Source organism: Trypanosoma cruzi, genomic scaffold, assembly GCF_000209065.1.
Source record: "Trypanosoma cruzi strain CL Brener 1047053517053 genomic scaffold, whole genome shotgun sequence".
NCBI classification, from domain to species: Eukaryota; Euglenozoa; class Kinetoplastea; order Trypanosomatida; family Trypanosomatidae; genus Trypanosoma; species Trypanosoma cruzi.
The window spans coordinates 60,927-75,486 of record NW_001849336.1 but is presented as its reverse complement, the minus strand read 5'-3'; the positions used below and the strand labels follow the sequence as shown (position 1 = coordinate 75,486).

General features: G+C 53.0%; 2 protein-coding genes and 4 pseudogenes across 2 annotated transcripts, besides 5 other annotated features; all 6 read left to right on the top strand.

Moving 5' to 3' along the window:
* Window positions 1-14,560: a sequence feature (areas not merged during assembly with more than two copies in the genome that could not be assigned to a particular haplotype).
* Window positions 13-525, top strand: Tc00.1047053506845.80 (dispersed gene family protein 1 (DGF-1), putative; the record flags this gene model as incomplete). The annotated part of the gene is made up of 1 exon (XM_802895.1): window positions 13-525. One exon carries the CDS (start codon window positions 13-15, stop codon window positions 523-525), a length of 513 nt encoding a protein of 170 aa, XP_807988.1.
* Window positions 795-818: a microsatellite.
* Window positions 1,325-1,353: a microsatellite.
* Tc00.1047053506845.60 (retrotransposon hot spot (RHS) protein, putative) lies at window positions 3,419-5,722 on the top strand (the record flags this gene model as incomplete). The annotated part of the gene is made up of 1 exon (XM_802894.1): window positions 3,419-5,722. The coding sequence occupies one exon, from the start codon at window positions 3,419-3,421 to the stop codon at window positions 5,720-5,722; it is 2,304 nt and encodes a 767-aa protein (XP_807987.1).
* Window positions 6,023-6,459: a mobile genetic element.
* On the top strand, window positions 6,570-9,455 carry Tc00.1047053506845.40 (annotated as a pseudogene).
* Window positions 10,345-11,370, top strand: Tc00.1047053506845.31 (annotated as a pseudogene).
* Window positions 11,515-11,964, top strand: Tc00.1047053506845.21 (annotated as a pseudogene).
* Window positions 12,258-12,288: a microsatellite.
* Tc00.1047053506845.10 lies at window positions 14,004-14,560 on the top strand (annotated as a pseudogene; the record flags this gene model as incomplete).

Genomic DNA, 14,560 nt, shown 5'->3' with positions numbered 1-14,560 from the left:
CAGTACTTCTGCATGGCGCTTGTGCTGCTTGCGGGTGCGGGCGTGGTTGCTTTCACGAACATGATGCGCTCGGCCTTCCTGACGGTGTTGCAGACGGCGAGCTTTGTGCTCCTTGCGGTGCTGTGCGTGTTCAGCGCGGCGAACCATCTTGCGCCGAGCGACGGCGGTGTGAGGGCGTACGTGGCGATCGTGCTGCTGCTGACGACCGTGCTGCTTGCGGTCACTGTGTACAGCGTTGTTTTTTGGTACGCGGAGGACCACCACTGGCAGGAGCTGCGCGAGCCGCAGCGTGGTGGGCTGGAGGCGCTGCTGCGCGATGACGAGGAGAGCGACGAAGAGACGCAGAAGCCCCACAACGTGACGTCATCGTCGTACGCCTCAGGCACCACCGTTGCGTCGTCGTACCAACCACCTGCACCGCCGCTGCAGCCCATGGCTGGTGACACCCGCTCAGACGCCCAGAGCCTGCTGGACCGTGCATCCAGTGCGAGCTGCAGCGTTAATTATGCCCCTCTGGACAGGTAAGGATGGTTTGCTTGGCGAAAAATTTAGCGCAGTTTCTCCTTTTGGGGGTGGAAAGGCTCCGCCACTCAACAGCACCGTTGCACGTCGAGAATGCACAAACCCCCTTGCAGGTACGGCATAACGTGGATGCTTCTGCTAGGCATCTTCTTTCTTTTGATTATTCATAGATTGATTGGGTGATTGATTTGGTGTTCTTATTTTATTTTATCGATTATCGACGACGACGGATTATCGAGGTATCACGCTAGCCCGGGGCGGATGCGTAACGAGTGTGTGTGTGTGTGTGCGTGTGTTTTACGCTCTTCGCTGCAGCACCGAATATGGGGGCTGGTGCTCTCTCTCTTTCATATCTGTACTCTGTAATGAGTACGTACTCGAAGACGGTGGCTGATGTGCGGATCATAGGATGCATTTAATAAAACGTTAGGGAAAACAATCGATGAGGCCGTTCTGTGACGCGTCAACTCCTGGAAGTTGTGAGTGCGCGTTGCTGGCTGACATGAGGAAAGGGGCGTGGGGGCCACGGCTGCTGTGCAGCTGCGCAGCCACCCATCGTACTCCGCAGCGACAGCGTCATTGATTGCTGGTTTGTTTCTATTTTTTGTGCGGGTGCCTGCAGTGACTCTCTCTCTCCTGCTCCCCGATGACTGTGTGGGAGGGCATGCCTGTCGCTTTTTATGCTTCTGATGCTGTGTAGAAGGAACCATAAGAGAAATATCGAGGAATTACGCGGAATGACGTATTACTTTGCGTACATGTATAGAGATCGGTGTATTCCCGTGGATTATTTATTTATTTCTCTTTTTTTTTTTCTTTCTTTCTTTCTTTTGCGTTGCTCCACACGCGTCTCAGTGTTTGCTTTATTACGGCCACACACGGGTAGCTTGAGCCGCGGATGTTTCTTTGTAGTTGACGCCATTTTCTGTTGGACGCCAACGAGGCCACGTTCGTCAAACATCCACTTTCCACAGCGTGGTGCCTGATATTTTGGGGTCGTCGCAGGTTTAACGCCGGCACCACCGCCGTGGCACTCATGGGAAGTAAGATGGGACGCGGGACAGCGAAAGATATTGCGCTGCACATGTGTCTGCTGCATTAGTTCTGTTGGGGAGGTCTTCAATGTAGAAAAAGAGGGATCAACATTGCACGACTCTGTGGCTTGGAGGCGTTATTACCCCTTTTTTATTATTATTCTTATTGTTGGTATGATCTCTGGTTCCCACCCGTGTCTGCCCCGATTGCCTCCCCTGAGTGGAGCTGCGCCATGGCCATTGTTTTTGTTGCTTGCGGGAGGAAAAACACATTGCGAGCGACGAAACCACACGTCATGCATGTGGCGTCCAGGGAGGTACGTATTTGAGGTGGAGTGCACATATGTGGATGTCATGTGAGAAGAAACGGGGGTTGACTGCCCAACCGTCGCTCCTTTTCTGGAGAGTGTGCTCTTATTTTCTTTTGTTATTGTCGCCCTTTTGTTCCAGGGCACGGCGGGATTGAGGGCAGCACCGTCCCACGAAAGGTCTTGCGCACATACAAACTCTCATGCCACTGTCGCCCCCGGAGTCGGGTGCAAAACCCAAATTTCAGCTTTCTTCTGCATCGGCGCAATTATTTGTTTATCAACTGACGCCATTCTTTCCGGCGTGTCATTTTGATTGGATTGTGTGGGATTGCTCGCCAACGCCATCAAACAAAACAGGCCGACCTTTTCATGTGCTTAAATGTCGTCTTGCACGCAAGTATTTTTTACGCGTACTGTTGACGTGCACTCAATTAGCGAGGGATCCGGAAATATGCGTGCGTGGAATTCTTCCTGCCATGTGAACTGCAGGCAGCACCGAGGGGTTGTCACTTTTATTCCGCAGAGTTGTTGTGTGTATTCACAGGGTTGGCTGAGAAATTCCATGCAGCCAGCTACTGCTGGTGTGCCCCCAAACGTTGTTACTCCAAGCGAATAATGTGCTTCAGCGAGTGAGGGTGTTGATTGGGTTTGTGTGTACTTTGATTCTGTTTGTTACTTTGTGTGGGCACGCAATACTTGAGTGGTGGGAAAATGGAGCGGGGCGGTGCGTGGCCGCGTCTCGCCCATTGTTCACTGCACGATGGTGTGGTGCACATTGTGGTGCTGACTCTGCGATGTGACTGCGGTCTCCTGCGCGGCAATGGTGGTGGGTGGAGGAGAGTGTTGACCCGCGGCGGGACGGTGGGATCGTGCCTCCTTTTCTCTTTGTTCCTTCCCTTTTGTGAAGGTGTGCACCTATTTTTGGTGTCAGCGATGGGGCAAACAGACCGACAACGTGAATAAAACAAAATAAAAAAGGGCGATAATGTGGCGGTATGTTGGGGTTGGTTGCACGCCTCGTGTTGCTGCGGGGGTGGTGGGCCTTGACTGTTTTGCCGACAGGCATCGCAGTGCGACTGCATGGCGCACCGACCATCGAGCCGTGCGAGCGCCACGCCCAACGTCATTGGGACTGCGGGAGGAGACAGCCGCGAGTGTCCTTTGGAGCCAGCGGCACCTGCTGGCCGCAGTTGGGCGGTGCGAGTGGGTGCTTCACCGCACGGGTGTTGTGATGGTGCCTCGCCGTGGCTCTTGTGATGGTTCCGACGCTGCAGCTCGACATGTGGCGGGGAGTAAAGTGTGGCCGCAGTGGACCATGAGCAGCACCAACGTGAGGCTGAGTGATTTCCTTTGGAATTATGTTGGCGGCAGGGCGGCCGTTGATGAAAGACTACAATGTGACGATGGAGGTGTTTGTTCAGGAGCCGGATGATTACGTACAAGACCAGCGGCTTCCTGAAGAAATTATTAACTTAACTGCGCACCAAGCGCTGGAGGCCATTCCTAAGCCTCTTCACGAAGGTGTTTTCTCTCTCGGGCGACGTAGGGACTATGAAAGAAAGGGATACAATCACTCCTCTTGCAAGGGGAAAACCAAACGGGGTACTCACGCAGGTACTGACGGAAGCGAGGCGGGAGGCAGAGGAAAGGCGTTGGGCGGAAGAAATGAAATTTACCATTTCCACTAATATCGAAGACGTACTGTTTAAAGGAAGAGTTCGCGTCAATGAAATGAAGCTGAACGACTTTCTTACGAGGGAACTGGGCGGCAGGGGCATTGTGGACACCAATCGGGATGTCTTGCTGGAGGAGTTTTTCAAGGACCCCACGAAGTATATCCGTGATAAAGGAGCATTGAAAGAAATACAGGCATCGGATCGTTACAAGAGGATGGAGGGGGCTGTACGGGAGGAAATGGATATGGAAGGGGATGTACACAAGCTTTACAAAAATGGTGTGGACAATCTACTGAATTGGTTGGTGGCTACTGCGGAGGTAAAGGCAAATGTTCATGTAGTCACTAAAAGGTTCTTGGATGCGGCCGCCGAGGAAGCGAGGAACCCAACGACGTCGAGTGCACCGATATACCTGGAGGGATGCTACGAGTCCGTGTACAATGCGGGATGGCACCATGTCGTGGAAGTTCCTGACGGCGAGGGGACGGGAATGGAGGTGAGGGAGGGGGAACCACCGCAGTCATGGACGTACAGGGCGGTTGGCGACACTCTCGAAAAGGATGACGGTGTGCAGCAATCCGGTGCACCGCGTCCCAGGCTGATGGTGCTCACCTCGGACAGGGGATGGCCGTACTCGTGGAGAAAGGAAGGTAAATCCATTCATGACTGCCATGTGAACTGTGAGGTGGAGCGAGTGTGGCAGACCGTCAGGAATGATCTAACCGAGTGGCTCGGCCCTGACCCTGGGACCTACTTTGAGCCTAGGCGACGTGTGTTGATTGGGACGCCCGGGATTGGGAAGTCGATGGGTGCCGGTTCGTACCTCCTCTACCAGCTGCTGCACTGCGATGCCAAGAAACTCCATTTGGTTATCTACAGTTTTGGTGGAAATACGACGTACGTGTTTGACAAGACCATCAAGGCGGTGACAAGATACGTGGGTAGAGGAGCATCCAAGGAATGTTTGCGTGGTTTGTGGCAGCGTGGGTTGAAGGGGTATGTTATTTACGATGTGACAAGGCAAGGGACACCGCCAGCGAAATATTTTTTGCCTGGCAGCGGATGGGGCATGATTGTGGTGTCATCGCCAAGCGTGGGCAACTATGATAAATGGGAGAAACAAGAAGGAGCCGCGCGAATCATCATGAATTGCCCCGCCGAGATGGATGTGAAGGCGATGTGTGCATGGATGAAGCGTGACGAGACTGCGGAGAAAAAAGCGGAATGCTGGAGGATGGTCAAAGAACGCATGGATAACGTGGGGCCGATTCCACGTTACATCTTTGATGCCAATAAGTTCATTGCACACTCTGCCGCCATTGAGGATGCCTTGGATGGGATCAATTCCCGGGATGGTGAAGAGCACTTTACACATGGGGGAGTGAGACTGTGGGACTCTGAGGATCCGTCTCAAAAGCTCGTGAGGGTTGTCCGAGCAAGAGGAGAAGTCGGTCTTAAGAGGTTTCGTAACGCACCGATATGTTATTTCCTTGTGTCTCGATCAGCGAACCGTTTGGCAAACGCAGTGAGTGAGAGAAAATTTTTGTTGCTGGTATTGGGGACGAGGGAATTTCATTTGTCCGAATCTACGGAAAAGTTTTGTTTGTGCGCGCTCATCTTTGATGGGTTTGTCAGTGCAATGGCAGAGGAACTCAAGGAGCTGAGGCCACCAGCACATGGTATTCAGGGCACTGTGCTGAAAGCAAATCCTGGAGCGCACCTCACCGAAATATGTGAAATACCTCGAGTTGAAGAAATTGATGCGAAACAAAATATAAATTATCGGGTGCTGTACATACCGGTGGTCAGGGACTTTCCGCTGGTGGACTGCTTTTTCTTCATGGAGTCACCGTGGAGGACGCTGGTTGGGCTGCGGATGACTACGGCGGGTGGGCACCACACCACCGCCAGCACCGTGCGGCAGTTCACTGAGCATCTATCGAAGTTTTTTAATGGTTGGGAGGAATTTGCTCAGGGATTGTCGTGGGAGATTATTTATGTGGAGCACACAGACAGCACGCCGATGAATGGCTGGCGGAGATGTGATGTCGTCAACCCGTCGAGTGTGGGAGATGTTGATCGTGGGAGGATTGCGGAGTTCTGGAAAACCACAAATCAGTGCCAGTTCACGCTGACAGATTGTTTTCTCAGGCGTATGTTGCAATCCCAAAAATGCTGAAACTTCGTGAAGCAAAAAGCTTAGACGAGAAAATTGAAGAAATGACTGAGGAGGTTAGCGCAGTGCGTTTATGATGAATTATGTTGGGGAGTGTTTTAACGGCTTTTATATTTGTGTGTGTCTGCAGGGTTTGGTCAGGGAATATCTTTTTTTTCAGAGAATCATTGTGGTCAACAGTGTCGCACCACTACAATCTTTTTTTTTTTTCATTTTATTTTGTTTTTACTTCTGTGAAGGCTCCGTCGCCCCTGGAGGCCTTTGCGGGATGTGGGGGCCGCACAATTTCTCTTCATTTTTATGGGAGTTTGTGAGAAGAATGCCTGCGAGGATGGCTGGCTGCCCAAATAAATTTATATATCGATGGAACGGAGATGTCTCTGCGGGGGTTTCTTCCTCTTTTATCGTATGGTTTTTTGAGAGACCGCGATTGAGGGAGTCAGGGAGCCGCCGGCTGTACGACGGAATTATTTTTTTATTTTTCATTTTTGCCTTCCCACCCACCCACTTTGTGATTCCCACCTTGCGGGTGGAGGAGCCCCAATGGCCTGCCGCTTTGCAGGGGATAAGTGTTTCTATTTGTAACTGTGCGCAGCAGTCAACGGCAGTGATTGACAGAATGTGTATATATTTTGGGGGAAACATTACGGCGAACTCATTGCCTCTCCATTTACCGCCTTTTTTTCCTTCTGTCCTTTTTGGATAATTTCAGAATCCGGCCAGCGGCCCGGAAGATTATTCAGTGTTGTTTCCCTCTCTCTCTCTCTCTTCTCTTTTCTGTCTGTCTTTGACCTTCCTGTCTGTGCATGCAACAAACGCACAGCGCAGCATTCAATGTGATATTCTCCCAATGGAGGCGAAAGTTGTTTCTGCTCCCACCAAACCACGACGCCGTCCTCGCAGCTCCCCGCGACAGTACGGGTGGACGGCAACACGGCGCAGTTCAATTGCCCCCAGCCCCTGAGGGATGCCGGAATTGCGGTTGCTGAGGCCTTGTTTGACGTCGATGTGGCGTTGGACGTGCCGGACGCAAGTACACTCTTCCGAAAATTGTGTGCCACTGCCGCCCCCAACTTTACTCAGGAACTCAAGAACATGGTGGCCTTCAGCTACGGCGTGCGTTCGTCACCAAAGCGGCAACTCATGTACGGCTCTGCAGCTGGAGAAGGATATGCTGCTTGAGTCATCACCGAATCTATTCGGCTGGGCGCCAAAAAGAGCATTTTTGCCCTCTCATGCCACTTCATTGGGTCAACAGAGCACCGCGCAGACCTTCTTGACGCCGACAAGGAGCTCGGAGTTATTGTGGGCTCCGTGAAGGAGGGACCTCGTGTGCGAATGGTGGCGCGAATTTGTGTCTCATCGGCCGGCGACGGTCGAGCGGCGATGGACACTATCGTCAAAACTATGAGAAATACTTTGCCTCCGTGCTGTGTGAAAGGCAGCCAACGCCTGAGCTGGAGGCAATGCCCTCGTATTTGCCCGGCACCGTCGTTCTTCAGCTTTACCGCGATGATGGTGAGGCGGAGTTTGCAGATTATATGGATGCAAACTCCCTGACATTTGTCGCCTTGGGAGATGCCGAACGGCCCGCTTTGTGTGGCATTGATGCCACCGCGCAGCTACACCACGAAGGGGTCCAACGAACACTGGTGTCGGCAGCAGGAATTGTCTTCGGCATTCGCCGCCGTCGTCTGTGCATTCCCTTCGGCATGTCAGAACTCAGTCATTTGTTGCGCCGAGCGTACAACACGGAAAAAGGCAACCGCAACAATACCCTCAATGGTTCTACCGAGACGGTTTTATTGGCTCACGCCTTTTCGGATGCCGTGTGGGCGGAGGAATCGTTCCATTGTCTCTCCACGACTCGTCGTGTTGGCAATATTCTTCTCTCGACCGGAATTGGATCCGCCACAAGGGAACTTGCCGTTGACAAGTGGCGTCCTGATCAGGACATCATGGAGTAGTGGGATGAACTCATGATTGCCCGGACCGTGTACGACTACAGGCATTGTGGCTATGAATCCAACAGGCCATTTCAGACATAAAGGAGGAAGGGATGAAGTGCGTCAACGCCATTGAGAGCAACCGTGAGGAGGCGCGGGAACGGCAGCTGGGTGTGTTTTGCGAGCGCACCACGCATGAGGCGGAGAAGATGGCCAAAGTGCTTGAGCAGAGAGGTGGGACCACGTTGGATGAAATTTAGAGGACTCTGGAGGCGAAAAGCGGGAGAGCAGTGCTCTGCAGGCCGACCGCGAAAACCGCATTTGGGAGTGCGAGCATACGCTGGAGAAGATCCGAACGAGGAAACAGAACGAGGAGAGTGCCTCGGAGAGGTTGCGGCAGGCGATGCAGCAGCTGGAGCAAGAACTCAGCCCACGGCAGAGCGCCATTGAGACGAGGGAGCAGCAGCTCGAGATGGTTCAACTTGACGGGGCGAGGGGGCGAGAGGCCATCATGCGGGAGCGGCATTCTATTGAGGCGGTGCGAAGGACCGTCCGGGAGGAGCGGCGTCGCCAGCGGAGGCAGTGGATCCATCAGATTAAGGAAATGAATGCAAAATTCCCGGAACAGGCGCGTCTCTTGGCCGAGGAGCGGAAGAAGAAGTGCGAGCAGGCGACAGCCAAGGAGGACGTCGCCGAGAGGGCTCTTGCTGCCGACATCAAAACGATCGAGGATTATTTGCCGAAGCTCATTTCCCTTGAAGACATTCCTGTGAACCCGGAGGAGACGGACATCATTCGACGCCAGTTTGACGATATCTTCACGCAAGAGGAACAGACATACTTGGCCAGCGCTGAAGAGGAACAGGCCCGCAAGGAGAGGCTGGGACGAGGACTCGAGGTGTATTGACAGCGTATGCTTGATGACTGCGTGGCAAAGAAAAATGGAAAACTGCATGACGCCGAGGCAACGGAACACCACCTCAGTTCTGTTGTGGATCAGGCGCTGAATTACTTACGCAACGGGGTCCGCATGGCAAAGATACCGAGCAAGGGCAATGCTCGCAGACGCCTATATGTTCTCTCGGAGGACTGCAAACGTATTCATTCCTGTGATCTGGACCATCAGGGATTCCCGTTAAATCGCAAACGGCCTCCAGTCACCATGTGGATACGTGACATCGAAAAAATTCTCATCGGCCCGTCCACAACCTCATTTGTGAACTACAGCAACGAGGCACAGCTGGCAAAAACACGCCAGGAGGCAGTTTTTGACAATGGGACGCACCGCCATGATGCCACGCAAAACATCACTCCGTCCAGCCTTGGAACAAACAACCACCGCGCATTCGCACTTTTGCTTCGCGGTGGGAAATCACTGGAGGTAGTTTGTGAGACTGACAGCGATTGCGAGGCCTGGCTTTTTGCTCTCAAGCGTCTACTGCATTTAAGGACTCCTGCGGAAAGACTTCTTGAGGAACGACGGGGTACGTGAAGAGACGCACGTGCGCAGTCGAGCGATAATGACGCGGAAATGCGGTGGGGTGGCCCACTTGACACCCGCAATATGCGAGGATTTGTTTTGTTGGCCCCCGATGCAGCAGCTCTTTGCGGCGAGGATCACATTCCGCCAGCCCTCTTCCTTCGGGTGGAACAGGAGCTGGCTGAAAAGTCTCAAAGGAGCACAATAACCGCCTGTGGTGTCCGAGTTTGCTCGGGCCTGGATTTTTTTTGCTCTGGCTGACTTTACGACCAATTGTGCGAAAAGCGTGTCGTTCCGCCTCCATACTAATGCCGTGGGATCTTTTGTTGTTTTTCTCTTTTTTTTTCCCATGGCTATTTGTGGTTTTCTTGTGTGCTCTTTTAGATGTATTGAGGCGGCTGGTTGGAGAGAGGCTAACTGCCGCACAATCTTGTGTGTTCAGGACTTTTGAACCCCACGTGTTTGGGTTATTAGCGAGTGAAGGGAAGAAAAAAGGGAAATGATAGTCACCACCAGTACTACTGCTGCTGCTGCAGCTTTTTTCTTTTTCTTTGCTGCTGGCTTGAAATGGGCTATCCATCATTTCTTGTGGGTGTTCCACAGTCTTCTTCTCTTTCCTCTGATTCTGGATGCGTGTTTTTTTAGCACCGCCGTTGTGGGGCCGTTGCTTTGCCAACATGCATACGGGGGGTGGTGCTCCTTCCCATAGATGTGCCGTGAAAAAATATTAACATATTTTCAAATGCGCCGTGTGCTTCTCTGTGTGCGTGTAATGTGGGGCTTAGGCCTCACTCAGGCAGGGGCAATGACACCTTTGCACCATTGCGAGGCGGCCGTCGAGGCGGTGCAATAGCACAACGAACTGTGCGTTCCATAACATACGGAGTATTCGCTACTGTGGGAATCGAACACTTGTTTTTTGGTGAAACTACCAGGGCTTATCCACTGGGTGCGGTGCGTTGATTCGGCAAAGGGAACAGAAGGACGTCCTCTATGAGGTGTGCCTGTGGAGGGAGAACTGAACTGCTACCTTGGTGACTATAAAATATTGGTATTTATCTGAAACGAGAGGGCGCATCGCTGTGCATGACGAGACTTTATTCATACGGACGTGATGCGGCGGGTGAAGGAGGCCAACGGGCATGAGCAATACGAGAGCGATGCCATTGTTGCCTGTTGAGATGATTTGGGCAGTGACGATGATAATGATGGGGGCGAACGCTCTCAGGTAGAAACGCTCTTCTCGCTGTCAAGGTATCAAAGTTGCACGGTAATGTGCCGCAGGTTGGCTGGGCCTCTTTTTGTGAGTTTTTCCAACACGTCGGTGGAGCTGCTCGGCGTTCTCCAAAAGGGTGTTCTGTTCTGCACAAATTTGGCTGCCCGAGGATTGTATCCGCCACGGGCGGACTGAAGTGTGCACGACGATCCTCCGGCAGATCCAGCGTGTTGTATTCACCGCACTGGACGGTCAATCCCGCATTGGCAACGTTGGGGACTCTCTGCTGTTCCTTATGCCACACGAGGCAGGATGCATCCCATGCGTGAGGACCCTTTATCGCCAAAGAGAGAGGGATCAGTGGCTCCTTACGGGAAATGAGGCGGCAACAGCAGCAAATGGAAGAACGATAATACGACTCGTCTCTTTCCACCACCTGACGACTTTGGACCCAAAAGGCGGACCACATGTGAATGCAACGCACAGCCACTTACGTGTGCACTGTTATTCAACCTGTCGTGAAGCGGGATGGAACCGTCAACGAGTCACCTGGTGGAGATGCGAGCTGGAACGATGACCTCGCCCGACTCGCACCGTGTGTGTTCCCATCGTACATGCGGGCACACGCAGGGTACTCCAGAGAGCCTATAAACCGTTTTTTAAATTTGTGTATGCTCACATTGGTCACGTCGCACACGGTTTCCTTCTTGGCAAGAGACCCGGTGATGTTTGGGCACAACTGCAGAGCTTTATTGGGGAGGACGCGAAGACCGCGAGAGAGGCGTCTTCTCTCGACACACAGGAGGGCGGAAGAGGGTGCGAGGGCTTTCGAGGTTGGATGCGACTGCAGTTGGAGGTGCGTCACGATGATTGGCCGCGAGGTGTGATTGTGCGGAAGCAGCGCCGTGTGACGTGTAGTACTGCTGGGCGGGGAATTGAACGGAGACTGGCACGGAGTGAAGAGAGAAGTGACACACCCGAGAAGCAAGAGGCCAATGTTGCAGTGACGTTGGTGAAATGTTTTCCATGGGATGAGCCGAGATTTTTTTCCCATGGCGCTTAGCTGCGCCCGCGCCAGCCCGTGTTTTTTTATCTTTTTGACTCCACAGAGTGTCCAGGCTCTTGATTTTCGCTTGCTTGGCACTCTTCCACCATGGGAGTCAACGAGCCACGGCGACCTATCGGGATGCCAAACCCACGGGAATCGTGGGCTTCAGCGTGGTCAATCTGGATCAGTGAGCGGAGACCTGCGGCACCTCATTCTGCGGCGATTATCTCACGCACTGTCACGGGTATCAGCGCCTGTGTGTGTCTGCCCTATGACCGGCATTTGTATGGCGCACGCACTTGGCAAGGCTGAGGGAAATGGCGGGATTTCCCACGGGCACGTGTCTGCAGTCAGAATGCGTAAATTGTGGACTTGTTTGTGCGGCAAGGCAGCAAGGTCGCTCAGGGGATGCAGCATAGACTGGGAGTACACTTTCTAGCGGCGCGTGCTTGGTGACTACCGAGGCGATGCCCCCAAAGGGACGTATGTGGGTGATGCAGATGCACTGGATATGCGCAATGCCATGCTTCGTGACAGGGAGCGAGGGAGGAGTAGCGTGATTCCTCCTGCCACGGACCCATCAACTTTTGAGGAGTTGGAGCGAAGCGAAGGGGACAAGCGTGTGTGTCTTCACTTTCTTGCGGGAGGACGCGCAGAGGTTGGATTTTTTTGTTGCTTTATTGTCACGATGCCTGCGGCGACGTTAATGGGGGGTTTGTTCTCCAGAGGCATTCATTGTGCGATTTGTGCGTGTTTGGTGTCCAACGTTTTCAGCACCGCCAAATGGGGTGTTGCGCAGGATCGGAATACATGGATGTGCGAGAGCATTGTGTCGCTCGCCCGTAATAACACACACGCGCACACACACACACACGCACAGTTTCAGTGAGTCTGACACGCCGCGTTCTTCAGAACGTCCAAAATCACTTGTGGGACATCACTTCATTTGCGGCGTCGGGACGGCGAGGGAAAGGGAAAGGTATGCCGAGAACGCAATGCCCCTCCATGATGCCGCAGGCTGGCGGCGACAAGGATCAGAGAGCTTCTACCCAACGTTGAGAAGACGGCAGCGCTCTGATGATCCGGTTTGCCGCTTTAGGAATCTCTAATTTAGTGCACACCGTGTGGGCCTTTTTGCTGCGGATACGCAGAAGGGTGATGTGGGGTGGGATTATTGTTGAAGGCAGCACGGACGCCGCCTGGCCTTTATGGGAGGGATGAGTGCTGTTATTCCGTGCTTCCTTGCCTGCGTTGTCACACTCATGCTGTGTGTGCGGATGGCCACAGTAGTGGAGCTGAATACGGTTCAATGTGTGTTGCTCACGGGGACTGCGCAACACATGTTTTTTTTTGGTTTCCCCAAAGGAGGGGCGCATCGCCGTTGCATGATTCCCGCGCCACACCATTACTCTGCGACTGTGCGTGCCGCCGTCCGCTGCGCCACTGCAAGCCTTCGCCTTTGTGAGAAATGGGGAGCATGACTGCTGTGGCAGTGGTCGAATGCTCCCGAATTGGTGCTTTTGTTGATCCCACTTTGAGCACCGAGCAGCGAGGGGCTGCACACGCCCAGGAGGTGGGAGTGTCTGCTGCAACCGCACTTGCGATTCGCAGTTGGGGTGTGACATGTTTCTTTGGTATTCTTATTTTTGGTGACATGCGGGGCAGCGGTGTGTTGGCGAGTGCGGGCTGCTCGTGGCTGCCGGTGTTCTCTTTCCTGCTGTTCTCCCGCTCCACTCCTTTGCGTGCGACGGACCAAACGTTTTTACGGGCGTGTGGTGGGGCCGCTTTCTTGTTTGGAAAAAAAGCCTTTCGCAGGCATAATGAGATTGCCGTCCGTGCCACACGAGGCAGTGGGGTATTTCCTGGGATTTATTGGCGGGGTGGCACCGCACCCATGCCGTGTGGTTGATTTGTATTCCGCAATGCACGGTGAGGGGGATGTGCGGTGACAACCTACTCCAGTGAGGCGACACGAGCAGCACGGGGAACGGAACGGAGGAGTGGTGGCTGCGTGCTTCCAAGTGATATGTGAATGGCGAATGCAACAAGAAAGGCAACGTCACGGCTCTCTGTTGCCATGCACACCGCAGATATTTTCAATAAAGCATGCAAATTGCACTCCTTTCTGTTGTGCGGGATTACCGTGATGCATCGCTGTTGTGGTGTGTATGATTTGTGCTCCCTGCATGTGGCCGTTGCTGCACCGAATTTACTTTTTATTTTGTGTGTTTCTGTCAGTGACGATGTGCCCACGTCCTCTTGCCGAGTGTGTGCGGTGGTGGCGGTGCCACACGGGTTTGGGACTGTGGCGAGCGGTATGCGTGGACGAACTCTCCACGCCCACCACGTTGTTTTTGTTGTTTGCTCCTTCCAACACTGTGCTGGGTGGTTTGCACCCACTCGCCGTCGTTGTGGTGGTCCTCGTGCATGTGGTGACCATCGAATACTGTGCTGTCACACTGTGTGGGTGAGTCTCTTGTTGTGGCTTCGAGTCATGATTGTGCCCATTGTATTTCTTCTTCTCATTCCCCCTTTTTGTTTGGTGGCTATTGTTTAGATCTAACTCAAACCAACTAATAAAGCAAGGAGAAACAATGTCTGGAGGGCCCGAGGAAGGACTTTACGGCAATGTGGAGAGTCAATCGTCCAATGTCTCGCAGGGAGATAATCGGAGGAGAGCGAGGTCGGAATTTGAGAGTGACACAGATTACTCCTCTACGAATCGCAGAAGATTGGAGGAAATGCATCGACCGCAGTGGACCATGAGCAGCAGCGTGGAGGACATTCTGCTGGAGGGAAGCACACTCAAGAGCAACATGGGGCTGAATGAATTCCTTCGGAGCAACTTGGGCGGCATGGCGGCTGTTGATGAAGACCACAACGTGACGATGCAGGCGTTTGTGTTGAGACCCACGATGTTTATTAACGACAATGAAATATTGGACATAATAACGGCATCGCCGTCATACAGAGAGCTTGAAAGAGAGCTGGAAAGAGAGCTGGATGAGAGGAAAATACTATTGGAGGCTAATAATAAGCTTCATCACGAGGCTGTGTTCTCTCTCGAGCACTGGAGGGACTATGAAGGAAAGGATACGGTCACTTCTTTTGCAAGAGAAAACTAAACGGAGTTCTCACTCAGGTACAGAGA